This window comes from Mus musculus, chromosome 6 (genome assembly GCF_000001635.26).
Source record: "Mus musculus strain C57BL/6J chromosome 6, GRCm38.p6 C57BL/6J".
Taxonomy (NCBI): domain Eukaryota; kingdom Metazoa; phylum Chordata; class Mammalia; order Rodentia; family Muridae; genus Mus; species Mus musculus.
Window position 1 is genome coordinate 97938116 of NC_000072.6, and position 27308 is coordinate 97965423.

General features: G+C 41.6%; 1 protein-coding gene across 15 annotated transcripts in view; it reads left to right on the forward strand.

The window, feature by feature from the left end:
* Mitf (melanogenesis associated transcription factor) overlaps nt 1-27308 on the forward strand; it is a 214359-nt gene that overhangs the window by 131114 nt on the left and 55937 nt on the right. For 9 of the 15 annotated variants that reach the window (XM_006505685.3, XM_030255212.1, XM_030255214.1 and 6 more), the window contains one exon: nt 2938-3187. The exons of 1 other annotated variant lie outside the window; for it this stretch is intronic. In XM_006505685.3, coding sequence (XP_006505748.1) covers nt 2938-3187 — 250 coding nt within the window. Of the gene's footprint in view, nt 1-383; nt 404-2937; nt 3188-27308 lie in introns of those variants that run through there. 5 more of the 15 variants (XM_030255210.1, XM_006505684.2, XM_017321428.2 and 2 more) reach the window with 2 other exon arrangements.

Consider the following 27308-nt stretch of genomic DNA (forward strand, 5'->3'; position numbering starts at 1 on the left):
TGTCAATTAGCTGAGCTTTGTTCTGTTTATATACATATGAAATATGCTTGCTATTGTTTCTTTCATGTGGTTTCCCTGTGTTTGTTCCGTTCTATTGTATAGGTCAGTATTATTTTTTTCCTGATAAGACTATTATAGAAGATACTTTAAATGATGTTGTTATTGTGGTTGAAGCATGAAGCCTTAGTGAGCTTGCTAACTAGTCATTTTAATTTGTCTCCAGGATGCTTTACTATTAATTGAAAGGATTTTCCCCCTGGTATTGCAGCCAGTGACGCGTCTTGTGCAGTTAATTAGCACGATTATGCCACAGCTCCTTTTGCTCCTGCACAAAGGTTTGCTCTTGTTTTTATCAAAAGGATCATTCTCTCCGAGAATGTTGGGACCTGACAGGCTCTGAATAGTAAGACCACTTATTTATTTTTAAATAGCCACCCCCAATCTTTCTCGGTTTAGGAAAGTACATTTGAGCTTTGAAGAGCTACTCTAAAATGGGAAATACATTTTCTTTAGATGCTCATTTTAGCAGATTCTGTGCTAGTGAGTGGTTTTAGGCTAACAGAGCAATGGCTAGGGAACATTTTGATTGTGTGAATGAGTCTACAATGTTAAGATAATAAGCAAAGTATATACGCTGCTTGGTCAGTGTTCCCTGTATGTCTGTAGGGAATGCCGGGGAAAACAGAAGAAATGGGAGGATGTTTTAGGTTTGGGGGCTACTGAAGTCACTCAGGGGTGCCGTGGTCTCTTCCTATAGTTAAAGTAGTGTCTGAGAGCTCTAGTCTCCTTTCTAATAGCCTCGTGGTGAGGTTGATCACCTGTCATTTTCTTTAGTTAGTGTCTATTGTATATATTGCCACTGGAAAAAATACTTTGGCGTTATTATAGCTTAAAGGAGAAAAGCTGAAAGAAAATTGATTTTCCTAAGTTCATCCCCACTCGGGCAAGTGTGTTTGCCCCATACATCATTCCCTGCTAGGTGCTTTGTGGATTTCCACATACATGCTGAGCTTATAAGCCCCAATCAGCCTGTAAATCCACTTTGGAATCTGACTTTATGATTCATACTTACTGCGCGTGTATGCTACTTTGTTGTTCATTTCGCATTTTCAAGGAAATAATGTAATGTGTTAATGAGTTCATATTTTATTAATTAACCATAGTTATTATTATTTTAAAAAAAATAGGTGATTTAGGATATTTTTAAATCTGTAAAAGCCTTTGTCTATGTGAATTTTTCCACTTTTGATTTCCTTGGACAACTACATGTCAAGGAAGCTTCTGAAACAAAATAAATAACTTATTTTTAACCTTTCAATATAATTTTATTAGAGCATAATAATAATAATAATGAATTTTAATTATGCATTTCTTGTCAAGAATGTGTTTTTAAAAATTGGACACTACGTAGATATTTCCACCTTGATTAAAACATTATTTTATTGTATAGTTTTATTCATATCAATAGTCTTATTTTATGGGGTTTTAGTAGATACATGGTATTAAATTTTGTGATTTATTATAATTTACTGAGCCAGTTTTCTATATGGAAAATAAATAAACTTCTAGGATCTCTTGGGGGATGACACGAGAGTGTGACTCAGACCTTTATCTTGTAGCACATCCGGTCATTTGTGAAGTGTTTTGTCCTTAGGCTATGCACAGAGATGGCCAGGGGCCTTAGGACTTCTGTCTTTGGTAGGAAGGTAAACACGGTACTGGGGTTTGCAGTTAAGAGGAAGGATAAGTTCTGATGCCTCCCCTGGAGTCTGATAGATGCAAATGTTCTTTTTTTCTGTTCCCAGAAGCTAATATCTTTTATCATAAGCTTGCACAAAAATCTGATAATTATAATTAAGTTTGCTTCTCATACTAGATGGCAATAAAAGCAAGCATAAACATCTATTGGGGTGATGCTCACTGTACACGGGGGTTATAAGCACTGCTTTATTTAAACTTCATAGCATCAGTCCTTAGGAGGGATGAGTGGTGCAGCAGATATTTAAAGAACATGCCGCCACTTTTATAAGTGGATAAAATGCTGTATACATCTCTTCCAGGTATGAAGACCCAGGCAGAAAGAGGTTTATTATTTGTTCATAGCACAGAGTTGGCAGGATAAGCAACCTAAAGCCACACCTAGGGAAAACAGGAAGTCTTTTATTCTTACCTACTGACTGCCATGTAAGCCTGTTAGATAATGGCGAACAGAGTGTGTCCCTGGCTTTTAGAAGTAGACCTGATGGGGAATAGACAGAACCCCGATGCCATGGGCATGCTCAGATGAGTCGAAAGGAAAAACACACAAAGAGAACCAGGAGGAAGACTTGGGCTGTCACTTCAGCTTCTCTTCTGTCCCCTTGTTTTTGGACAAGGGGAGGATGCCGTGTCCACATCTGGTCCATATGCTTCTTTCGTTAATGATTTGGGTCATCTCTTGTCTTCCAAACCTTTCCAGTAACAGTGTTTCCTTACGAGCAACCATATTAGACATCTTCAAGGAATTTAGATAACATGTAGGACTCATTGGTTGTTTCGACTGAGCTATTTTAAAAAATGAAAAAGAAAAAGCAAATCAAGTAATTTGTTTTTGTCTGTGGAGAGTTGCTTGCCATTGAGACCAATGGCTCCTATTTGTTGGTTATATCGGCATTCTATTCAGTGGTGATTAACCGTGTGTGGCATAAAGTATCGAAAAGAAATAAGTGATTTGATAAAAACCCCAGATGCAATCAGCCTGACTTATTTTAATTTTACTCCTAATGACTTGAATCCTGTCACCTCTTGATTTCCAATTACATGGAGTGCCATGCCGTGCCTTGATTATATCTGTGCAGACTCACCTCCTAGTTTGGTGGCATTTAGGATACCCCCGCGATGCAGGTGATGGGTCTCATCAGGATACTAAATGCTGTGTGCCTTCTGGTTTCCCCACAGCAGTTCTGCAGAGCATTCTGGGGCCTCCAAGCCTCCGTTAAGCTCCTCCACTATGACATCACGCATCTTGCTACGCCAGCAACTCATGCGTGAGCAGATGCAGGAGCAGGAGCGCAGGGAGCAGCAGCAGAAGCTGCAGGCAGCCCAGTTCATGCAACAGAGAGTGGCCGTGAGTCAGACACCAGCCATAAACGTCAGCGTGCCCACCACCCTTCCCTCTGCCACCCAGGTGCCGATGGAAGTCCTTAAGGTATGTGAGTGTTGCCCTTGTGTTTGGACCTAGCCTGTCCCTTCTCCACACCCTAGGTATCACATTCAATGGACTGTGTCTTTCCTTGCATTGCTATTAGTCTTATTTATAAGCATTGCTTCCAGTGGTTCCTATAAGGCTTTGTATTTTAAAAGAAGTATTTAAACTCACTGTAAATATTATGGCAGCCTGTGAGTAGTGGGGAGAGTCAACATTTTCATGACCAATCCCAAATGGGATCTGATGTTTGTTATAACAAAGAGCATTTCTCTTTCTTTCTTTTGGAAATGATTTCAGAGTTACCTGAAAGAGTCCTCTTCTAGAAACTTATGTGTATGTCTTCCTAAATGCATTCCAGGCCACACTTTAACTTTGCTCTTCAGTTAGCAAACCCTGCTGGCCCTAGAAGCTAATTGTTTTAGAAAGTCTCTTTTCAGAAAGAGAACTGTGGTCAAGCGTTCTGCCTGTGCCTTAATAACCAGACTTCATAATCCCTTTACTGAAGCGAGCTGTCTGCTTTGGGTCTCTTTGATTTCTTGCTAGGGTGAAGACTGCGGGAGCTTGTTAACATCCTTCTAGCAGAGACACATAGCTTCCTAATTACCAGAGGAAGTTGTAGCAGGTCAAAGCATAGAGCGCTATCCCCTACATTGTCTACATGCCACATGGGGAGTTGCCGTGTTTCATAAACATTTCAATTTGTAAATATGACTGGTTCAAAAAAGACTAGAGGTAGAGAAACTTCCATACGTTGTGTTTACGTTTTACCCATTCACCTAATTGATCCATTCTGAAGAGCCAAGTGTTCCTGTTCATTAAGCAATGTGAGCTCTGCATGCTGCAAATTCATTGTTGGTCTTTGCTTTTACCCTTGTGCAGAAAAAAAAATCCTTCCATCTTCCCTACTTAAAGTTTATTATTAAAGTGAACAGGAGCAGTGTGCAGCACTCAGGATCTGTCTGTGATCTTTTCCATGAGGAAAGGAATTCTTTAAAAACTAACTTTAAAGCACCACATAGTTATTTACAAAGATTTTAAAATTTAAAGACCCTATTGTAGAACTCTTTGATGGAGAAACCAGTTGAAATTCTGCTAAAGCAAAGTGACCCAACTGGTTCAGCATAAAGTTTTACTTTAATATGACCAAAATTCTGAATATTGCTGCAATTATGACTCTTTTATTCTTCCACCATCCCCTGTCAAGTAAAAACAACTTTTGGCTGTAGAATAAACTCTACATGAAATCTCTCTGTCCTGCTTGGGTAGAGCCAATTGTCCCTATTTAAGTTGTAACAGATTTAATTATTGTTTTCTGTTTGCAAGAGCCATGGTCATTTTGTTTATACTTTATTTAAACACTGTGACTTTTATAATAACAAGTTGCAGAGAAGAAGACCTGTTTTATAAACCATAATCTTAAGTTTGTTAACTGAAAAAGCAAATTTTAGAGGCAGTGCCGGGGATTTGAGTAGAGTGGTTTACATTCAATTTGAAGGTTATGCTTAATTGTAGTGAGGTGTATTGGCTTGAAATGGATTTTCCTGTAAGAGTGATTACATGGGGTGGTGGAGAATTTACCACAAAATGAATGTGTGGAAACATCATTTCAATATTATACAAGAATTTTTACAATTTCTGAATGTTTAAAGTGTTAATTTCTAGCCTCATTACAATTAAAATCTATATTAAACATTTGAATACTTTATGTATTTTCCCTTATACTCTGCTTATCCAGGTAATATTGGATTGAACTGCAGTCTCCCCACAACTAAAGAGTGCCAGAAAAAAATGCCCCAAGTTAAAGCAAAAATAAGTTACTAAAGCTAGAAGACATGAGCTGGCCGAAAGAGCCACCGGTTAAATTTGTTTATTGTGCTCTCAGGAGTTGTTACCTCTGTTTAAGTGGAGAGTGTTAAATAGAAATATCTCCTTGGGCTGTATAAGCGAGCCAGCCATGTCTCATAACGAGAAGGGCTTGTTGGCCTAACAGGCTATAGAGAGCTGATAGCTATCTAGACAACCTTAGGGACTTTGAAGCCAAAGAACAAATTAAAACGGGATCGCATTCATCAGAGGTAATATTGTAAGACAGTCAAACCTCAATGTTCAGGTGAATTTCCTATTGATGATTCCTTGAGAATGACTGACTTCACACTTTATAAAAATAGTTTCTTAAGCTCATTGTATGGAATACTGAATGAAGAAGGGCTTCATAGACACACACACACACACACACACACACACACACACACACCCCACAGGTTCTCCTTTCCTTTTCTCATTTGTGACTTTCAAATCATAGAACACAGTTTCATAAAGTATGGATATAGAGAAATAGCTGATTTGTTTCATCTTGGACCATTTTATACATTTTTAAATCATTAGTGATGCAAACATAGGCTAATTGTGTGCATTATGATGTGATAGACTCCATTGAACACATTTTTCGGACAGTATATCCTTAGTAAATTATTGATTTCATTTTTATAGTTTTAAGTAGCAGGGCAGGTGCATATCCACTTCTCCTTGAAGGCAGGCAGCTGTGGAAGTGGAGAATGCCCACTCAGTCTCTCCATTTTCCAGTGTGTTTTTACAAACACGCTGGAAGAAAGGCCAAAGCCTAAATTTTATAAACACACATACTCCTGTCACCAGTAACCCACTGCCAGTAGATTGAGCTACTCATTTTGACAGTGGTTTCAGGTTAATCCCTTTCTCTGGCAGCATTTTACTCAAACAACGGAACTCTCTGAAGCATGTTTAAAAATTGTTGACATCTGAAAACTTTGGGTTCATTGGAATTCATATTAGAGTGGAAATTCCCATCATTTCTTCCCCAGAACATGCCAGAATTCATGAGATACAGCCTCAGTATTCTATATTAATTTCATAAATTTGTGCATTTAATCCTTATATTGATTTTCACAGTGGATAGCATGGAGTGTTGGGGCTTATTGTGGGTATTTGCACATTAGTGAGGTGTTGACTTGGTTTCTTAATAACACTATAATAACAATAACAGTTTAGGATGGTAACTCAAGGAGGCTTCTTTACTGTAAATAGTGACATCAGGGGTGCATAATAGATTTTTTTCACAGTTGTGAGCACATTCTATGTTTCAAATAGTGAATTAAAAACTTTGCTAAGAACTGTTTATGGCTCGCTTTCTTCTATATGTAGAATTTGCCAGCAGGTGAACCATAAGAACTGAGGCTGAACGTGATCTAAACAAAATCAGTCACCAGGGACAGACTTTTAGCCATGGTGGGTCTCACATCTACAGAAGCATCACAGTCAAGATGGCAGCACACACAGACACACACACACACACACACACACACACACACACAAATAGATGGACTTGGTGTTGATAACACTCACTGAGCCTCTCCTGTCCCTGGTTTATCTATTTATCTGTAATTGATTATTGGAGCAGATGCTACTGTGATCTGTCAAATTCTTCAATTTAATCCCCTGTCACCTTTTCCATAGACCCAGGCAGTGTGGAGCATTATAGTAGTTTATAATTGATATTCCTTTCTCTGTTGGGAAACTTGCAAGCTCCTTCTTCCAACTCTCTTCCTTCTGTTAATTTAAGGATCAAAAGGCCAGCTGTTCTTTCTGTTGTATATTAAATTTGCTCTTCTCTGTTTTGAAAAAAAAAGTGTTGATGGAAAAGAATTTTTGAATTATTATTTTAGTATATTATTGACTTTTGAAGGAATTTATTTTCAATATTTCTTTTTATTTTCCAGACCATCTCAGGAATTGGGCAAATTGCTTACCAATTAGAGATAATGTTTTCTGTTCATCAAAGCTAGGCATGCATTTTCCAGGATCCTGCATGTGGCAGACTGTTAACCTGGGCATTTATGGGTGGTTCTCTCATCGATACTCTGCACGTTTAAGCAGAAACTCTTGTGAGTGCTGACGATAGACTAGTGCATTGTGCATGGTATGTAAACAGATTAGGTGTATCTCCAACTCGACACTTAACTTTTGTTCCTGATTTATTTAGCTGGTATTGAGAAATCTGAATCTCATCACAGTGAATGTTAAAGGTAGGAAAGCTATGGCCTCTCTCAGGTCAGCTTGCGTTGGTCTCCTGAGTCAGGATTCATAGCTGTCCCCAGAAGATATGGCCTGCTGCATTTGAGTTATCCTCTATATTCATACACTTAACCTGCCAGTCAGTGTGACATACATAAGCCTCCATTTCAAAGAGTTTTATAAATATTGAGGTCATTGTGATTTTGCATAAAACTATATGTCTTCAAGACCACATCATGAAGTCTTTTTTCTTCTACAAACAGCTCCTGCCCCATACCACCTAATTTCTCCCCCCACCACCCCATCTCGACCTCCCCCCCCCCCACAGGGACTTTATTTCATAGAGAGTCTTAGACTTGTTCATTGTTACCTATAAGGTAATTTCCCTGATTTTTAAGACCTATTGAGTAATTTTTAGAAATTGGAGACGGCACTTGTTATCTTCCAACAGATTTCCACAGCTGAGGTAAAATCCATCAGGAAACCATGGCTTACTTCCTGTAGAACTATGGCCTTTCTGCCGTTTCCTCTTTCCAGTGCCACCATTGTCTTTCATAGGAGCACAGTGCTGAGCATGTAGAGATGACCCTTCGTATTTTCTCTATGTTGTGTCTACTCTTGAGACTTCACAATCCCCTACTCTTCTCTGGGCCGAGTAGGGACTCTCGATTGTCTACAAAGCCAATTGATGGTTCTGCTGTAAGCAAGTGCCAGCTTGCTTGGCACCACCTGGGAGTCATTCATGTCCCATGTAGCTTGGGAACCCCTGTGAATAGGAAGTTGCTAATGTCAGGGCTAGCCCAAGAAGGTATTCCACTGAGCTGTCTTAAAAGGCACAATTCATATCCTTATTCTCATAGTCTCTGTCTCCACAGATTTTGTGATGAGTAATTAGCAATTCAGTGTTTGCTAGACAAAGCCTTTCTTGTTTACATTTGTTATGTAAGCATTACACAAAAATAGTAATTGCATTACTAGCCACAACAAAATATCCAGCCTTATAAATTAATTATTTCTCAAAATATTGAGACTTTAACATCTAGTTGCACTTTTACCTGAGGATGTCAGCAAAAAGAGGTGGTGTGGGAATGGGATTCTCTTTTTATGACCTCTAGGCCAGTTTTTGTTTTGTTTTGTGTTTTGTTTTTTAGTGTAACTGGGGTTAATGGAGCCAAGGGCTTTGATTAGAATCTTAGATTTCTTTTTGGTTTCTTCAGTTTGGGGCTGGCTGGGAGCAGCTATACCTGGTGGATATGTTAACCACATAGCAGCTTATCTTAGAGTAGACAGGTCTTTAGTTTGTCTCCATGACCCACCTGGAGTCCCTGCAGATGTCTTGTGTGAGAGGAGGTGCCAGCTCCCCATTCCTCATGTTATTGTGTCAAAGGAAGATTCAGTCTTTCATTTATCACTTATCCCTATTAGTTGGGGTAAGGGCAATATTGTCAGGAAAGTATTAAGGGATGAGACTCAGGGTGAGGGCAAGTACAAGCCAGGGGGTAGTTTAGTGAACTCTACAATGTGATTTCCCTTTGATGTGATAAGTTCCGTAGATCATACGTCCTCAACAAGGGTAGCATCATCCCATTACGGGAAACAAGATTGGTTCTTAGAGAGCAAAAATCCAGGTTTATGAGATGGCTCAGGGATGAGAGAGCTTGAGGTGCAAACATGTGGATCTAAGTTTAAAACCAAAGAAAACACATACAAAGCTGGGAGTGACTGTGTATGACATTAACTCTTACTCATGGGAGGACAGAGACAGCGTGATCCTTGGACTTGATGACTGTTAGCTTCACCCCACGTTCACCGAGAGAGACCGTTGCCTCTCATTGTCTGGTGTCTCGAAGGAAAAATGCAGAGCGATGGAGCAGTACTCCCAACATCTTCTTCCGGCCTCCATGCATACAACAAGTATGACATGTGACGTCTGCATATGTACACATGAACACACACACACACACACCATAGATGTCACAGTTATTTGTTGCTCTCAACAGCTTCAGTATACAGCTAGGAAAGCAGTGTTATTATGTCTGTTAAAGGTTTGGGAAAGTGAGTCAGCAGAACACCTGAAAGGTCTCAGAGGCTCACTCATGAGGAAAGGGAGAACAACACTGCTGCTGAGTCCTCAGAATCTCCTGCTCCCTGCCAGTTGTACTTCAAGAACATTGGCCAGGATTCCTGTAGACATGGCTTCTGCATTCTGGCTGGGCCTTCCCCCCCCCCCCCCGAACCCTCATTACAATCACACTCATGTTTAGCATGGGGCCGTGGTACTCAATACCACAGATACAGGATGCTGCCCTCATCACTGTTCTGTGAGGCTGTTGTTAGCACCCCCATTCAACAGATGCATAGACAGGCGTGGAGGACTTAAATAGGCCTGGTAAAGTCATTAAAGGCTGAGGTGTTAGCAGGACTTGAGCCCAGGAAGTTGGCTACTTATAGTAGTTAGTATCTTTCTTAGAGTAACCAGAGAAGCTTCTAGAGAAGAGATAGATGTTCAACCCCTCAAGTGATGTGGCCACATATGAGCCAATAGCACTTGTCCATTGCAGACCTCCTGGCTATGGCTTATAACGTTGGTAGGAATTGCTTTGATGGCATGGAGGGAAGGCAAGACAGCTTCGCTGGCTTCTGGAACTGATTGTAGCCACATTCAGTGACAGGTGAAAGGAGGACATTTCAGTTCATTATTCTCTTACCAACCCTGTGGATCTGTAGGATTAGCCCAGGTAGGCAAACAGGCATATGGAGATTGCCTCTGGCCTCTGGTTATATTGTTAAGCCCACATACTAAGCTCTCTACTATACCCTCTCTCCAAGTCCAAGCTTGTCTCAATGACCACCAGAAACAGCGCTTTTAAGTAAAGTAAGAAGCCAGATAGAAATAACAGCGGAATCTCTTGGGCTCAACAGAAGGCTGCATGATTTTCATTGGGGATTAGTCAGGGCCTTCTCTGTTGAATAATTAAATTTCCTTCCCTAGTCTCCAAGATACATGCAACCTAGGAACTGACTGTGTTCTTCCTATGTGAGAATTCTGTCTCAGCACACTGACCATGGTGATACTTTTTGGTTTAGTAACTGAGTTGTCATTATGAGTGAAAAAGCAGTAGTACGGAGTTTCCTAAAGCAACATCTGAAAATCTAGAGCTGGGATCTTTATAGTCTAAGGGTCTCAATGGCCCAGCCTACTCCAATTTAGGTGCTTCGTCCCTCTCTATGTTCAGCGATGCCTTGGTGCAGTTCTAAATGGTTTTTATTCACTCCCCATAGGAATTTGCCCCTGAAGTTATGGTCCCATTTTTGTTGTTGTTGTTGTTGTGGCTGTCTTTTCTCCTCCCTTCAGTATCAGAACTTTTGACATTGCTCTAGCACTTAAAATCCGAACTTCAGATCTGCTTGGTTTTCTATTTGCTTTTAAGTGAATGTCAACTGTAATAATAATTATATTATTGCACAAGGAGGTCACAGTCCCCTTCACAAACTCTGCCTGTTTCATCTCAGTTAAAGAAAAGATAAACTTGAAAGACTACTCATGGATGTCAGTGGGCTTTAGAACAGGAGAGAATTTGGACGCATCTAAGCAAAATCTAAATTTAACTTCACCCTACTAAAATAAATGGCTGGAATTTGTGTTAAAAATATGTAAATTAGTACGGCAGCTTTGCTCAAGGTTATAGCTGCAATCAGTACTAGAATATTGGCTCTTGTTCCGAATGTGTCTCTTCTTATTGCTTTTTTGAATATCAGCCTAAACTTGAAATCTGTAGCATCCCACATGCATCTCCCAGCTTGTCAGGTCTTGTTTATAGTACCCTAACTACGTGAGAAGATGTATAGAAAGCATGTAAACTAGAATGCAGTTAACATAGAATGTTCTAGAAAGAGTTGCTTTAATCACTATGTTTAAAATTGATTAACACCTAGAGGGCAGAGGCCACTGGAGGCATGGCTCATCAGGTAAGAATACTGTCTGCTCTCCCAGAAATCCTGAGTTCAATTCCCAGCCACCACATAGTGGCTCACAATCATCTATAACGGGATCTGATGCCCTCATCTGGCATGCAGGCAGGCATACATACAGTGAATGTATGTACATTTCATTCATATACGTGGATTTAAATTTTTTTTAATTGATAATACAAGAAGATGGTCCAGATGAATCAAAGGCATATTGTTCCTCCTGGAGATCCTGGGGGTGCTGCTACGGTTGGATATAACAGTAGTGAAAGGCTCCGCTACTATTTTCCTTTAAACTAGATTTGCGATTTTAGGGTTTTGGAATAATAGCTCAGTTGGTGAAGTGCTTGCCTTGCAAACCTTAGAACCTGAGCTTGATACCCACACCCAGACCTGCAATCTCAGCTCTGGGGAGGCAGAGATAAGAAAGAGCACAGTAGCAGGCAGCCCAGCTGAGCTGGGGAGTCCTGGGTCCAGGAGACCCTGTTTCAAAATATAAGGTGCAGATTGGCAGGGAAGACAGCTCCTGTCATCCTCTAGCCTTCACATGCATGCACATGCACACACATGCACACACATACATGAGGCACAAAGCCTAGGAGACTGGGTTCGTGTAGTATTTATGTAACTGACCGTGGGCATCTTTAACATATTTTACCTAAGAGTTTGATGAATTCCTAATCACCTACTACTCTCTGAGGAGCACACTGCTTCTACGGGTAGGCCTATCAGACTCACGTTCATCCCACAGTTTCTGAAGTTTTCCTAGAAGCAAGATAAAAAGGTTCAGGGACCCTGGTGATTAAAAATGAGCCGAAGGAATCTAATCATCCGGTTGTGAATAATTTTAGTGTTGCAAAGAGGCCTAAAACAAAAGGCGCGACTCAGGTTGCTCCCTCCCTTACCGTGGCATACATAACTGTGTTGTAATCTCCCCTGTTGGCCCTGGTTTTTATATAATTAAAATTTAGAGGCTGGAAATTTTGTTGAGACTTAATTAGAAGTGACAAACCAGAGACATTCCTGCCAGTTAGGAAAGGCTTAACAAGTTCTTATTGGCTAACTTACAAATATGTAGCATTTTCACACTGCCTAAAGGTGACAAGATCAGCTCTGTTTTTCTAGTGAACTAGTAAAAATTAGATTAATAAGTACCAGGCAAAGAACCTTTTCTTTTGTCTTTTTTTTTAGCCCCAAAGAGATCTTACCTTTGAGTACTTCTGGCTGTGGAGATTGGTGCCTTAATTAGCCACATGTTCCTTTTGCCTCCTGGGAAATAAGTACAGGCTAAAATTGGGGATCAAGACACAGGCGTACATTGACTTAGCACACGCCGCCAAGTAATTCATCAAGGAATGTTGGTAATTAGTCCTGCCTCTTTCAACTCTTGGCTTATTTTATAAAACCGGTTGATTTAAAATAATGCCTGCTGATGTATTGCCCACACGTTTCAAGACCGGGACTTGGCTCCTCAACAAAAGAGAGATTGTCCAGGGAGGGAAATGTGCCCTCCTGGTTTTGTGTTTTCACAGATTTTGAGACTCCATCTATGTCACCTATTAACTCGGGTGCTCTTTCTCTTTACCCTATTCAACATTTCATGGGGCCTTCTCTTTTTGCCTTGATAGAAAGAATAGGGGAGCAAACTTAAAAAATAAAATAACATGTAAGCTCCTGGGAGGTGGGGGTGGGAGGGTTGGATGTAAGGAGCTTGTCACAGTGTGTCACCTCAGTGTGGCTTGATGGAATTTAATTCGAATCCTTCATCTGGTGCAAGCTGCAGTAATGATCTTCTTGTATTGTTAAATGCTTGCTGATATTTATGGCAGACAGACTAATCTTAAGAGACTGGGTTTCTGGGGTTCACAAGACCTTGTGATTACAGCCTCATAGCATGTGTAGTTAACTGTTTTAGAAAGTAACCTGAATGTCAAATTCCCACGCTAAGTGATGCATTTACCGTTATGCTTTGAGATGTGGCCACAGTCAGAGCTGCTCTTGAAGATCAGTGATAGCCCGAGCCCAGTACCACACTGAGTGACCATGGCTGTTTTCTCCTTAGACCATGGTATCCTCATCTGTAAACTGTGGGCAGTAAAGTCTACTCTGGGGGGGGGGGGGGGGGCTTTACAGATGAATGAAGGATCCCCCCCAGGCCATATCACTCAAGTCATATGCCAAGCTCTGACTTCAGAGCCTTGAGTCCTCAGGGGAAAACAAAAAGAAGCAGACAAAATTAATTTCAATATGTTTTATACAACCAAGTATATCCAGAACGTCATTATTTCAATCTATTACACGAGAATTATCTGCAGAGTTTCAACTTTAGCCCCCTCATCGTCTTTGTAATGAGTCTCATGCTGTCCTCTAATTTGGGTATATATTTCTTGTCTCCTACATATTGTAGTTTGGAGATGAAGTTTCATCTGAATGACTTGTCCTGGGGTTTAGATCTCATAAAATTTTCACTCATTTGCATTCATTTGCTAATGTTGTTTTAGTCCTGTAAAGAAGCTTTCTAGTGACTGGAATGGGGTGGAGGCTAGCTGGCAGAGTGTTTGTCATGCAAAGGTGAAGAGCCAGAGCCAATTGCAATCCACAGAACCTAGGAAAAGTCTGACAAAGCAGGGAGCATCTCTCTTAACCAGGTTTTTATAAGGAGATGGGAGGTGGGGATGGCAGAACCAGGGAAACTCAGGAGCCGGTAGTCAGGCAGGCAACAGCTGGAACCTCTGTTTGTGAGAAGCAAGCATTGAAGTTTTCCTGAGTCTACATGTGTGTGGTGACATGTACATACCTAAAGTCGATCACCTGAACACACACATACATACACACACACACACACACACACACACACACATGCACTTGAGTGTACACATGGGGGGGATTTAAAACAATTTTTTTCCAGTAATTAAATTGATTATTTGTTTCAATTTAGGTCTACATGAGATATAAAATTCAGCTCCTTCTTAAGACTTGGCCCCCGTCCCCGGGCTCAGTAGTTTCAATGCCCTGTGACCTTTGGATTGGATAGCACAGACCCTGAAGGATTTAGCACAGTGTTGAGTACAAGGAGCGTCATCAGGAAGATTTCTACTTTATTGGTTATAATAAATTTATAATGATCCAGGAGGGGAGACTGTGTACTTGGTAGAGTGGTTACAGGCGTGGAGCATGTGTAGGGTTTACTGGCCGGGCCAGCCTGGTAGTGAACTCTAGTTAGTGTCAGACATTGTCTCAAAAAACCAGGTGGATGACCCTGAGGAACAAAACCCAAGGTTAATCTCTAGCATCTGCATATATTTACATGTACATGTGTGTACCTACATATATGCATGTACCTGCACACTCATGAACATTTACACACTTAAGAACATACCTGCATGTTAAGAACATGTACATTCACAATTTCCGGTGACTTATATTTATTTAATCACTGTACACAGTAATTATTATTATCTTCCCTGCAATCTTATACCCGCTCATACAGAAACAATTTAGTTGTTAGTTTATTTCTGTTAATTTTGACCCAAGTTCACTGTCACATAACATTCCCGGCTGCTGCCATTTCCTGTCCTTTTTTTTTAAATCAGCTCCTGTAGGAGAGAGCAGTGAAGAGTCACCCTCTCCAAAGGTGCCAAGCGCCTTCCATTGAGCTATGAGTGTGGAGGCAGCTCTTGACTTGTGAGTCACACATCTTACTCATGCTCTGAGGCCAGGGTCCTTGCCAACCCACACATGTCACACCTTCCTCACGCTTACCCAGCCTGCTGAAGAGCTCTGAATGGCAAGGAATGCATGAGCGGTTTGTCAGTGCGCTGAGTGTCAAGGAGACACTGAAGAGTCAGACGATGACAAGTCATCTCTCGTTTGTTGTATAGTGGATGTTGGATGATGGCTTGCCTCACACAAAAGGCATCGGAAGCCTTTTGCTTTGCATGAAGTTTTAGGCACGATGTTTACTGTCTTCTCTCACTGACCCTTTGGAATATTTTAAGAAATTTCCAGCACTGCCTATAATTCAATAAAATAGGCCTTTTTCTTATTCACCAGGGAGCCCATTTTTTTTTCTGTTCTCATGGTAATTCTCAACCATTTTAAAACCAGAAATAACTTAACTAAGGTGATAATTTATTTTGTTAAGTACCTTCTTATTCTAGTGCAAAGAATGACTCCATTATATTGGGATTAGTGCACTGTGGACAGGCTTGTGTTCTTCCTGTTATTCCATGAGCCTACCAAGTCCTGGTCCACTTACAAGCATGGAAGCCAACACAGCAAAACTGTTCGTGATTCTATGGTTTCGAGAGAGAAAAAGTATTGTTTCCTTCCTATTTCAGGTTTCCCTAGGTTGGGAATTGTGTGCATGTATGTTTGTATGTCTCTGTGTTAATTATTTATTATATAAATTATATTAATATATTACATAATGTGTGTATGTGTGTTTGTATGTCTCTGTGTTAATTATTTATCATATAAATTATATAAATATATTACATGAATTTTAATTACTTAAAATAATATCTAGTCAAACTTCAGGTCATTGTCCATTTCATTTCAGCTTCCTGGTAGCTTTTTTGAGGTTGTTTTAAAAACTTAAGAGCTAAATTTTCTTCTCAGTTTATTAATTGACATAATCTTGATAAAGCTACCATGAACTTGGGCAAATGTGCTCATTTTCTTTTGCACTTGGGTCCTCTTCTATTCATAAGGAAAAGACAGCCTGACTCCTGGGAAAGGACTCAGAATCCTCTCTAGAACTCTCCATTTGGCTTGACTGGAATCTGAGGTGCTCATGACTTAACCACCACTCCCATCTCCGTGATTCCCGGAAGCCTGTTCAGGGACCCAAAGGCCTTGCATCACCTGGGGCCTCATTAAATAGCAGATTCCCTCCACCTACCCTCCACCTCCTGGGCCATTCTGAGGTAGGTTCTGGAACTTTCAACAATACTGAAAAGAGAAGGAAGTAGAGTCAACCAGGTCTCTTTCCTGGAGGGCTTATTGGGTTCCTTTAGAAGTAAGGATCCATGATGTCCCACCATCAGGACGGCACCAGGTAAAACCAAGAAGAGAGGTAGGAAGCAGATGGCGACCAGCAGCACTGGGGTGGAACAGGCCAGCAGAGACTGCAAAATTCCCAGCAGCTCTTGAGGATGTTTTGGAAAAAAATCCATCATATGCAAAGTTGATTCAAAAAATAGATGAAACCTTTCAAATTTAGAGTAGATGACATGAGGGTAATAAGAAACTCCAAACTTTTGCACATTAGCTACAGAAAGCACTGGGCTTTCGAGAGAGCTGCAAAAGGCAAATGAATCCCTTTGTTCACACAACTTGTGAATTCTGTAGAGCTCTTGCAGACACACTCCTCCTAAATGGAGACACTGCCGACACTACCTTACCTAGCAAAATACAAATCAACAGGAAAAGAGCAAGAGTGGCCTTATCATTGCTACCTCAAGTAGGGACTTTACCCAAGGTCACCAGGCATTGTACCCTCTGTGGGTTGAGAAGCACATCGGGTGAATTTATCCATTGTAGTATTGGATAAATACTACCCACCTGTTTCTCTGCTGTAAAAAGCCACTACTTCCTTACAGGCAAAGTTCTCTTTTTTTTTTTTTAAGATTGTACTTTGGAAATCCATTCAAAAAATATATATAGTTGAATATAAACACATAATCACCTTTTTTTTTATTCTGGAATTCTGCTCTCTGATATCAAGGGTCTGTCTTTCTAAGGATGTGGGACTATGACTATAATAGGGTGTTTCCTTGTCACTAGAGTGACAAAAGTTCTCTGCCTTCCAGAGACATACATCCAACATAGCTTGCTCCCTGGAAAATGATTGCTTAATAACTTGAGACTTGCTCTGTGTGTGTGTGTGTGTGTGTGTGTGTGTGTGTGTGTGTGTGTAGTGTGTATGTGTATACATGCATTCTTGTCTGTATGGGTGTACATACATATGTGTGTGCATGGCGAAGAAAGCACACCCTGGGGTATTATTCCTCAGGAACAGAACAGCATCCATCTTTTTTACTGAGACATGATCTCTTACTGGCCTGGAGTTCACTGAATAGGCTAGACTGGCTAGCCATCTTACCACAAGGATCCTCTTGTCTCTGCTTCCCAGGTACTGAGATCACAAAGGCAGGCCACTGTGCTTTCTATATGGGTACTGGAAATCAAACCCAGACCCTCATGCTTGCACAGTGAGCACGTCACACAGTGGGCCATCCCCCCCCCCACCTAGGCTCTGGAGTCACTTTATTAGTTTATTAGCTTTAGAAGGTGCACTTATCTCCAGTGAGCCATGTTCCATACTCAGCTTCTACCACGAGCCACTGCTTGCTTTCTTACTCCTTGTCTTTCTTCCTTACACATACATTATTAAGAAGAATAGGAAGTCAGGGGAGTTGGGTATATGGCTGGTATGCCTAGCTCTTATATAGGTGGTAGGGATTTGAACTCAGTGTCTCATTCATATGCAGTAGCTGCTCATACCTGCTGCACAATCTTCTAGACCCATTAAAAGATTTTTCAGTCAGTTCCTTTTGAAGTGCATTTCAGCAACAAGGACACTTTCATTCTTGAAGAGCACCTGGCTTTTCGGGTTCTCAAAACAGTAAGATTTGTGGAAGGTGAATTTTGAGATGCCTGGCCACAGGTTTCACTCTTCCGCCCCACATAATGAACCATGAGGTCCTCCTTGAAGTATTCAGTTGTTTTGGAGATTAATAGCAAGTAGAAAATTCTGGGGAGCATAATAACAATTGGAATTAAATTTTCAAGGGAAAAATAATAGAGATATTGGACTATCAAAATGCTCCTGGTTCAGAAATTAAACTTTTGTTATAAGCCCAGAAGCCATCATCTTGATTCTGGAGCTCATGTTAACGATGAATGATTATGCCTGAACCTGTTAATATTTAACTTTTTAAAGCATTATTTTCCTGCAAGTAGAGATTCAAAATACCTTTAATTACTGCCTCTGGTTAAGCCCTAGGGCCTACAGTGCAGAACCAGCCAGACCATAGAGACAAATGGTCTGCATTCTGAGAGTTTTCAACGTTACTTGGCTTAGAATTTCGACAGTTTGTTTCTTATGTGGTAAAGCACAGCTAAATTGCTTCCCCCCATCTAGGCTGTACGCGCTTTGATCCTTGTGTTCTGGACTTGCCTTGCTTCGTCCTCACTCACATCCACTTCTTTCTCTGTGTTTTAGTCTAATCCTACCCAACCCTGACCGCCGCCTCCTTGTCATTTACATACAGTTGGAATCTTTGTGTTTGTAGTTAGCTGTTCCTCTTTATCTTCCATTCTAGAAGCCTGTCACCCCTGAGTGGTCTGTGGTCAGGCATGCTGACTTGATGGCCTCTCTGTTCATTCTAGAACCATTTACTCTACTTTCACCATATTGTCCCCTTGAGATAAGACCGGAGGCCATAGCCTTCTGTGGATCTTGCAAACGTCACGGCTTCAGGTTTTACTACCGTTCCTGCAGCCGTGAAGTCAAACATGAATTGCGGCACGCCCTGCCGCAGCTAGGACCAAAAGTGTGACCTTGGGGAAGTTCTGGGGCTTTGTCTCCACCTCAGGTCCTGAGACTTCCCTCCCACCCTCCCACCCTGGACATGAAAGAACCCACCCCCTTTTCCTTAAGGGGCATCCACCTCCAACGCTTAAGTTGCTTAAGTTGCGGCAGTGATAAGACAAAGGCACCAATGACTTTAAAACCTCTCCACAGAAAACACCTTTGAGTTTTAGCTATACGTACCAGTTGTTAAGATAAAGAGCCTCTGTGTGTATATCAGCTCCCCTGTGGACTAAGTCACCCGTTTCTCCTTGAGGGTGACTGCAGGTGAGTCAGAAAGTCTCTTCTACTTACATTGAAGCATTCTAATTATTTTCATCTAACTGTACTAAATTAATTAATAATATTAATAATAATTAATAAAATTAATACAGTCTATCGCTTACTGAATTCTTTTTTTTTTGAAGATTTATTCATTATTAAATCTAAGTACACTGTGGCTGTCTTCAGACGCACCAGAAGAGAGCGTCAGATCTCATTAAGGATGGTTGTGAGCCACCATGTGATTGCTGAGATTTGAACTCAGCACCTTCAGAAGAGCGGTCAGTGCTCTTAACCACTGAGCCATCTCTCCAACCCCCACTTACTGAATTCTTAACCCTTCCCTGATAGTCTGTAAAAGTGAGAATGATCAGAAACACCCAAAGCGAAACAGGTGACCAGTTGTCAACCCAGCTGCCACCATTCCTGGGCAGCGGCTCCTGAAGCCCCCATATTGACTCTTTAATTCTCAGGTTTACTAATTCTGTAAAGTAAAACCGTATCTCTAGTCCAATTCATGATCACTGAACATTCTTAACTTTTTTAGACAGAAACAAGTACAGCCTGGAGTGCTCGTTTCCGTTATGTGTCATGCCCAGTTTGCCCTTTACCTTCAGCTATATGCTAACTGGTTACATGTACACACCGATTTTTGTTGTGTCGTTAAGTGAGGCTTTGGGTTATGTTGATCATTGTTTGCTTTGAAGGCTTCCTTCATCGGTGATCTTTTCAGCCTGCCCCCTTACTTCTCAGCCTTGGAGAATAACTTTACAGCCACTGTATCTGTATCTCTCCTTCCATCTCTCTCCTCCCTCCCTTTACCCTCTTTCCCGCATGCCATACGCTTTTCTGTATTCAAAATGTGAAATTGCACCACCTACCTTAGATTCCTTACTCTATCCTTAGCCTTAAACATGGAACATAGTTTATAACTTGATCTCAGTGCAAACCTCAGCTTCGTCACGTTAAATTGACCTGCTGGATCCTCTTGCATGTGGCCTACCTTACAGTAGTCTTGATTAATAAGAAAGTCATGTTTGCGGCATCCGAGTGGCTTGTGGGTGCATGCGTTATAAAGAATGCTAACGTGGAGAGCAGCCAGGGATAAGCTTGGTCATAAAGAGAACATCTTAACTGGTCGTATGTCCAGAAAATACCTGCTCCTTCTGTGGGCTCCGTCAGGCCTGGGCTGCAGGAGTTCTAAAGGGCAGAGTCAGCAGCCCTGAGCTGTTCCTCTGTGAGCACGAAGCAGCCCTGTGGAGGCAGAATACAAGCTCTTCTTAGAGTCTGAACTGTGCAAGTGTTGGGTGTAAGGCCCTCTAGGAAGGCAGGTAGATGTTTAACCAGCTACTGCTGACTTAGGTGTTACTGAGTGCTATTGTCCGTGCTCTGCTTACAAAACTCCATGCCATTTTGGTGGGCTGCCACCAACCTCCCTTGATTCTGTATGCCCTTCTTTCATAGGCTAGAATTCTTGCAGAACACTGCAGTTCTGTTTTGTTTTGTTTTGTTTTGTTTTGTTTTGTTGTTTTGTTTTTTTGTTTTTCAGAACTGTATAGATGGAATTAGAGCTGAAACACCTGAGCCAGTGTCACAGTTGAGGAAATGAATGAATTAACATGTAAATGAGGAAGGCTTCCTCCTGAGCTTTAAGCACAGTCCTGGACAAGAAAGAAAGACTGGGTGGGTGGCTTTTATTTCTCCGTCCATGAAGACCCTTGTTTGAACATACAGAGGAGCCACAACTCAGCTTCACAAGGTGAAGGTCATGCTTAGGTTCCCAGAGGGTCTAATGTTGAAGAAGATGGAGGGTTGTGCCACCAAACCCTAGGGTAAGACATGTAGCACAAGAAGATGGTTAGAGTATGTGTTCAGGACGTAGGTCAGAGCAAGGCAGTGGGACATGAGACCAAGAGAATATTGCATAGAGCCAATGCTTGCATTGTGCCAGATGCAGTCGATGTTGAATGTTCAACAACCATTGGCTTTGCTTCTCTGCTGCACATTTATTTTTCTTCAGCAAGTATGGGATATTTAGATAGACTTCTCTAAGAGCTGGTACATGCGAACCTTTGGCTTTTTAAGAATAGAATTGGTAAGGAAATGAGCAAAATTAAAATTAAAGTATTGATTCCAGAATAAATAAGAACACTAATGGATAATTTAAAAAGAATAAGGCCTAAAATGAATGGAATCTTGCTATATGACAAGGAAAGGGAAAAGAGCCTGCTCTGGTGGGTATTTCCACATAGAATGACATTGAATATAGCAGAGTCTATAGAAGGTCTTCTCCAAGATTGGTCAGGCAATGCCTGTAATCTAAATTCTGCCTTCCACTTGTTTTTATAAGGATGCCTTCACGATATTGCTGTGCCTATCTGTTCACAGATGGCCAAGAGATGTTCTTCATGATAAGTCTCTTCTCCTGCTGACTGTTCTCTACTGATTCTCATAATATGTTTGATAAGTCAATGTACCAAACAAATTCTTATTGACTGCAAATGGTATGAGGACAATGTTCTTTTACTGAGGATACAAATAGCAAATAGATTTTGATGTCATGTTGTGGAACTCAGTGGTAACAGAGGACATAAATGCTATTCAAATAATCACACAAGTGAGTTTGTAGTTTCAGATTATCTGGCAGGCAAGTCCCATAGAGCTAGTGATTGGAAGATTTGTGTGAAGAGCCTAGAGCTACTGATGAGGAACTTATGTGCAGAGAATGGAGATATGGTACTATTTATCCATATGCAGAGTCAGAGAAGACTCTCCCATGTTCTCTTGTCATGGGAAGAGTAGGTAGACTTCAGCTTAGGAAAGAAATATAAAAAGGGAATTTTAAGCCAAAGAAACCATGTGGGCAAAGTCCCAGTGGCAAGAAGGAACAGACACAGGACAGACAGCTATACTTACTATAGGGTGGTGGTTCTCAACCTGTGGGTCAAATGGCCCCTTCATAGAGGTCACATAACAGATATCCTGCATATCAGATATTTACATTAATATTTATAGTAGTAACAAATTTATAGTTATGAAGTAGCTACAAAAATAATTGGTTGGGGATTACCACATCATGAGGAACTATCTGAAAACATCAGCATCAGGAAGGTTGAAAGCCACTGTTACCGGGCAACATTGACGGGAAGAGAGGCAAATTAGAAAAGTGGAGACCTTGAAGATAAGATAGAGAAAGCCATTGGCTCTAGAGCCATGTCAAACTTCAGCAACATATCTGGGCTCAGCAGCATAATTAATGTTTCAGCCGTGGAGAGAGATGTAGGAGAGCACATGAGCCCTGGGACTCTAACCCACCAGCAGAGCACAGGGCAGAGAATAGAGCTGCCAACAAGATGTAGAACCCAGGAGCAGCATGCAGAGAGCCTGAGGTGATGGGAAAATGAGAAGAGCAAATGATGTGTGAGAGGCTGAGGATTAGACAGGACCACTGAGTTGGTCCTTGCCGTGGTCTTTCCACACAAAGCAGGCTGACGAAAGTGCAGCTGCAAAATGATTGAGGGGTTAAGGAGAAGAACTGGAAACAAGTATGTATTCATTCTTTTCTTCACTCACTCATTCATTCATTCATTTGTTCCACAAATCATCATCATATGAACATTATTTGTATATTGGGAGTCTAAAGGTGAGGAAAACCACTGGAAGGCCTTGTTATCCTGGGGATCTCGGGTAAGTCAGGAGATGGTCATCTATTCAAGTCTCCCTACCACCATCCAAATTGCTGAGGGGTCAATAAAAGCTATGGTAAATGGCAAAAGGTGTGTGGGAATATATAACACAGATGGAAAGAGTTGAGCAGAAGCGATCACCTATGGACTCTGGAGCTGAAAGAGGCATAGATATTAAGTATGTGAAGTTTGTAGAAAACTCCTCTCAAGAGACTGAGCAAAGCTGGTGCCTGTGGGGTCAGAAGATGCCACACTCGCCAAGGTGGTCATTAAGCAGCAAATCCAGAGCCTTATAAAGCAATTTAATGATAAATATCTTTGTCCCCACAGCAGTGGGAAACCCGGAAAGACAAGGGCAGCCATAGCTAGCAACTTAATGATAAATGTCTTTATCCCTACAGCAGTAGGAAACCCTGGAAAGGCAAGGGCAGCCATAGCTAGACTTGGAGGTTCAGTGGAGTATGTTTGTAGAGAGCGTGGACCTACTGCTCCTTTTTGATGGGATCTGAGCATGTGGTCATTGAAAAGGCTTCTCATCTGCTTTTCATTATAGTGTCATCGGTTCGATGCACTCTTAAAGGCTGTTTTGATAGAACGAGGTTTCTTTTGGAACCGCCTGAGATAAAATTCTCCTGTGAGAGAATTGTATCCTCTGGATACTGTGCAAGTTGTTATTGTAGGAGCCATGGCTTTCTAGGCCTACTAGTGTCAGGAGAAAAGGGGGAAAAGAAACCAGGAGACTTCTGAGGGGCCTGATTTTCAGTGAGTTTAATTTTTATTTTATTTTCTGTATATGGGTATTTTGCTTGAGTGTATAGCTGTACACCATTTCATGCCTGGTGCCTGTGGAGGCCATTAGAGGCTGTTACATCCCCCAAAACTGCAGTTAGATGGTTGTGAGTTACCATGTGGATGTTAGCAATCCAGCCCAAGTCCCCTGGAAGAGCAGCCAGTGCTCTTAACAGCAGAACAACATCTTTCCAGCCCCAAGGCCACTGACTTTAAGTGAAATTTACATCTGAATGTTGCCTCCCCCCAGCTCTACCCCACTCCCTTTGAAAGCTCTTCCAGTAACTCTCTCTGCTTTCTCTCTTTTCTGTCCAAATTTGAGGACTCTTACTTACTCACTCACTCACTCACTCACGCACTCACTCACTCACTCACTTACTTACTGGGTTCCTCCCAAGGTTTTTGCATAAAGGACTTGATCACTGCTGGGTTGAGGCAGAAAGGGAAGTGATGGATTTTCCCAGAAGGTACTGACAGGCCCGAGCTGGGGATGGGGGAGAAATTGCCTCAGTGTCAGTGGAAGGCTGGGCCTCACTGCTCCCAGACAAGGCTCACCTATCTACCCTCTGGCTGCTGACTCGATCGCCCTTTCTTTCCTTTCCTCCCCCTCCCTCTTTCCCCTCCCTCTCCTTTCCTTTGCATTGACAATAAGTTTTCTGTGGAAAAATTAGAATGTGACAGGTCCCTGTTGCTGATCTTGCCCATACTCTGTTTCTCCCCATTTGTTTCAAGAGCATCTCATTAATTAGTTTTTACAGAAAAAAAAATGTGTGGCACAATTAGTGGAGTTTCTTTGCCTTCCTCCTGGCCCTGTTAACTAAACACCTCCCACATCCTGTTCTCTGCTCCCAACCTGATTGACTCATGAGGTGACACTGGCTGACTTGGCAAGTCAGTGACCTTCTTTTGGAGCTAGAGTTGACAGAGCTGATAGGACCAGAGAGAGTAGGTGCTCAGTCATGTCTCCACTGCAGAGGAAGTCTCTCGCCTTGTTCTATACACAGTTCTGTCTACAATTCCTGAATTTGTTCCTACTAAATTACAAGATTTAAAAACAAATATAACCCCGGGAGAGAGGTAGGTCGAAATACTATTAAGTATCAGAAGCAACCCTTTGTAATCTTCCCAGAAATGCTGTTTTAATTTTAACCTCCCCTCTGCCCCCAACTTGTGAGGGTGAAATGAGATATGTGTGAGGCTCCCTTAAGCTTTCTGGATGAAAGTTGCCTCAGCTTAACTTTTTAAGATTTATTTTTAATTAAAAACAATTGTGTGTGTGTGTGTGTGTGTGTGAGAGAGAGAGAGAGAGAGAGAGAGAGAGAGAGAGAGAGAGAGAGAGGCAGAGAGACAGAGACAGAGAGAGAGAGAGAGAGACACACAGAGAGACACAGAAGGACAAAGACAGAGTGTGTGTGTGAGAGAGAGAGACAGAGAGGTAGGTGAAAGGGGGAGAGAGAGAGGAAGGAGAGAGAGAGGGAGAGGGAGGAAGGAAGGGAGAGAAAGAGAGAGATGAACGTGAGTACAAGGACCCTCATGTCAGAAGCGTTAGATCCCCTAGAACTGGAGTTACACAACATGGGTGCTGGGAATAGAACCTGGGTCCCTAGAAGAACAGCAGAGACTCAATCTCTGAGCCGTTTCTCCAGGCCTGGCATAATCGCTCGTCTGAGACTTGGGCTTTTGCAGTGAGCTCAACCAGTATCCTCTCAACCATAAAAGAATTATTGATTGCAGTGATAGGAATCAATTTAGTTTTTGAAAAGCCTGCAATATTCGAAGACCTTAGTTCTGCATTACAATCTGCAGCACTTATCTTTGTTGAGAGTAGTTTAAAATGTGAATCTTGTATTGTTACTAATGCAAATGTTTTAGGTCTTATTTCCCCCTGCTCCTTTAAGACAAGGACTCCTGTAGGCTGGGCTCTTGGGCTTGGTCTTGTTATGTAGGTGGTAGCTGAAAATGCCTGTGATTTCTGATCTACCAGCCTTTGCTTCCCAGGGGCTGAGATCATAAGCACCACCACACCCAGCAGAATATAATTTCTTTTTTAATGTGAAGTTTTTACTATTTCTGTCCTTCCAAGGATTCCATAAGTTTCATAGATTTGGCACAGTCTTTTTCAATTATGATGGAAGCCTTGGTGCCGTAAAGTTCTGACCTGCCTTTCGCCCATGATCCGTTCCCCTCTCAGCCCCACAGTTTAGCTTTCTTTAAGACTGTCTCTGTCAGAATGCATTTAAAAGGAGTAGAGTTGGCACCAGTGAGCTTGGTCTGTCTACTTTTTTTCCTCCCCGTGGCTTATCATCTCATTTCATGTTTGAGACAGGATAGCTAACTGGTCCCAACCTCACAGTAACTCCATATTTTTATGTACATTATAAACAGGCTAAGACACCAACTAATGCAGTAGAATTCTGAGCAGTGGCATTTAAAATAGCCTTGCCTGTATGATTCAGAAATCCATAAGAAAACTTGGCCAATACTTTAAACATCTTCTAGACCTGTTAAATGCTGACTGCACCCTCCCCTCCCTGACTTCTCCCTGTGTAGGTGATAGCTGACTCTTTTAGTCCACAATACGGGTACCATGCAAGTGGAAGTAGCCCCTACTGGGACTTGTCCTCAATTTTGCATACCCGAGTGAGAGTGAGAGTACAAAGGGAGAAAGAGCCCTGTCCAGTCAGGCAAGGTGGTAGCATAGGCCATAGTGATGTAATTCATTCCATACATGTCTGATGGACATTAGAAAGTAAAATGAGTATGGCGCCCAGCAGGAAAAGCTGGACCTTACTTCTACACTATGTCCCCCATGTTGTTTCTCTCCTTCACCTCTTCTTTTTCTCCCCTCCCCTCCCCTCCCCTCCCCTTAGTGTGTGTGTGTGTGTGTGTGTGTGTGTAATCTTTTGTCAGCCTCTCAGGCCCACTCAGGTTTTCCATTTATACAAACCCACAAGGCCACAGCAGCCAGCCCCATACTTAGTTAGAGTCAGTGCAGTTTGAGCTTCTTGAGAGCACAGGCTGTGTGTGTTTGGTACCCGACTGTATCTCTAGAACCTCCAGGAAAACAAGAAACTTCCTGTGAGCTCAGAAAAATCCTCCCTGAAGTTGAATCCATCCCTCATTCTTCACCCCTTGGTTTTCTCATGTGAGGAAGGACCTGGCTGTCCTGGCTGTGTGGATGATCGATGTCTTCCTCCTCAGCAAGGGTTACACTGGTGGCTCATAGGTTACTGGGATCTAAAATAGACCCCTTTGAAAACCAGCCTGCGGCTATTTTTTGACTATATGTATACAATGCTCTTTTGATCATCAGACAAAAATACTACTTTTAATTACTGTTCAGTTGGTAGTTACACCCCTAGACTGTGGAATGCTGTCATGGTTCTGTGCACATTCAGGACTTTGTGTCTGACTGGGTTTTATTAACTCTTGTCATTGACAGTTTAAGCTATTTACTCGAAATTGCCTCTGAACCATTTCAATGCATACTTTGTTTTTAGAGAAAATGTGAAAACACCCTCAAATGGGTTCAAATTTGAAAATCAAAATAAGTTACATTGCTTTATTTTATTTTACTGTTTTTACAAAAAAAAAACCAACAGTGCTATTTTCTATCATATTTCATTGTTTCTAGCTTTATTTGTAGCAACTTTAAACTGTGGATTCAGCCATCTAAGAATGTAAGAACTATAGTTTCCTTCTTAGAGTTTCAGCTTCAGTTGCTGTGAGGCCATGGGGTGAAAATTCGGTATGTGGCTCAGGAGCAGGT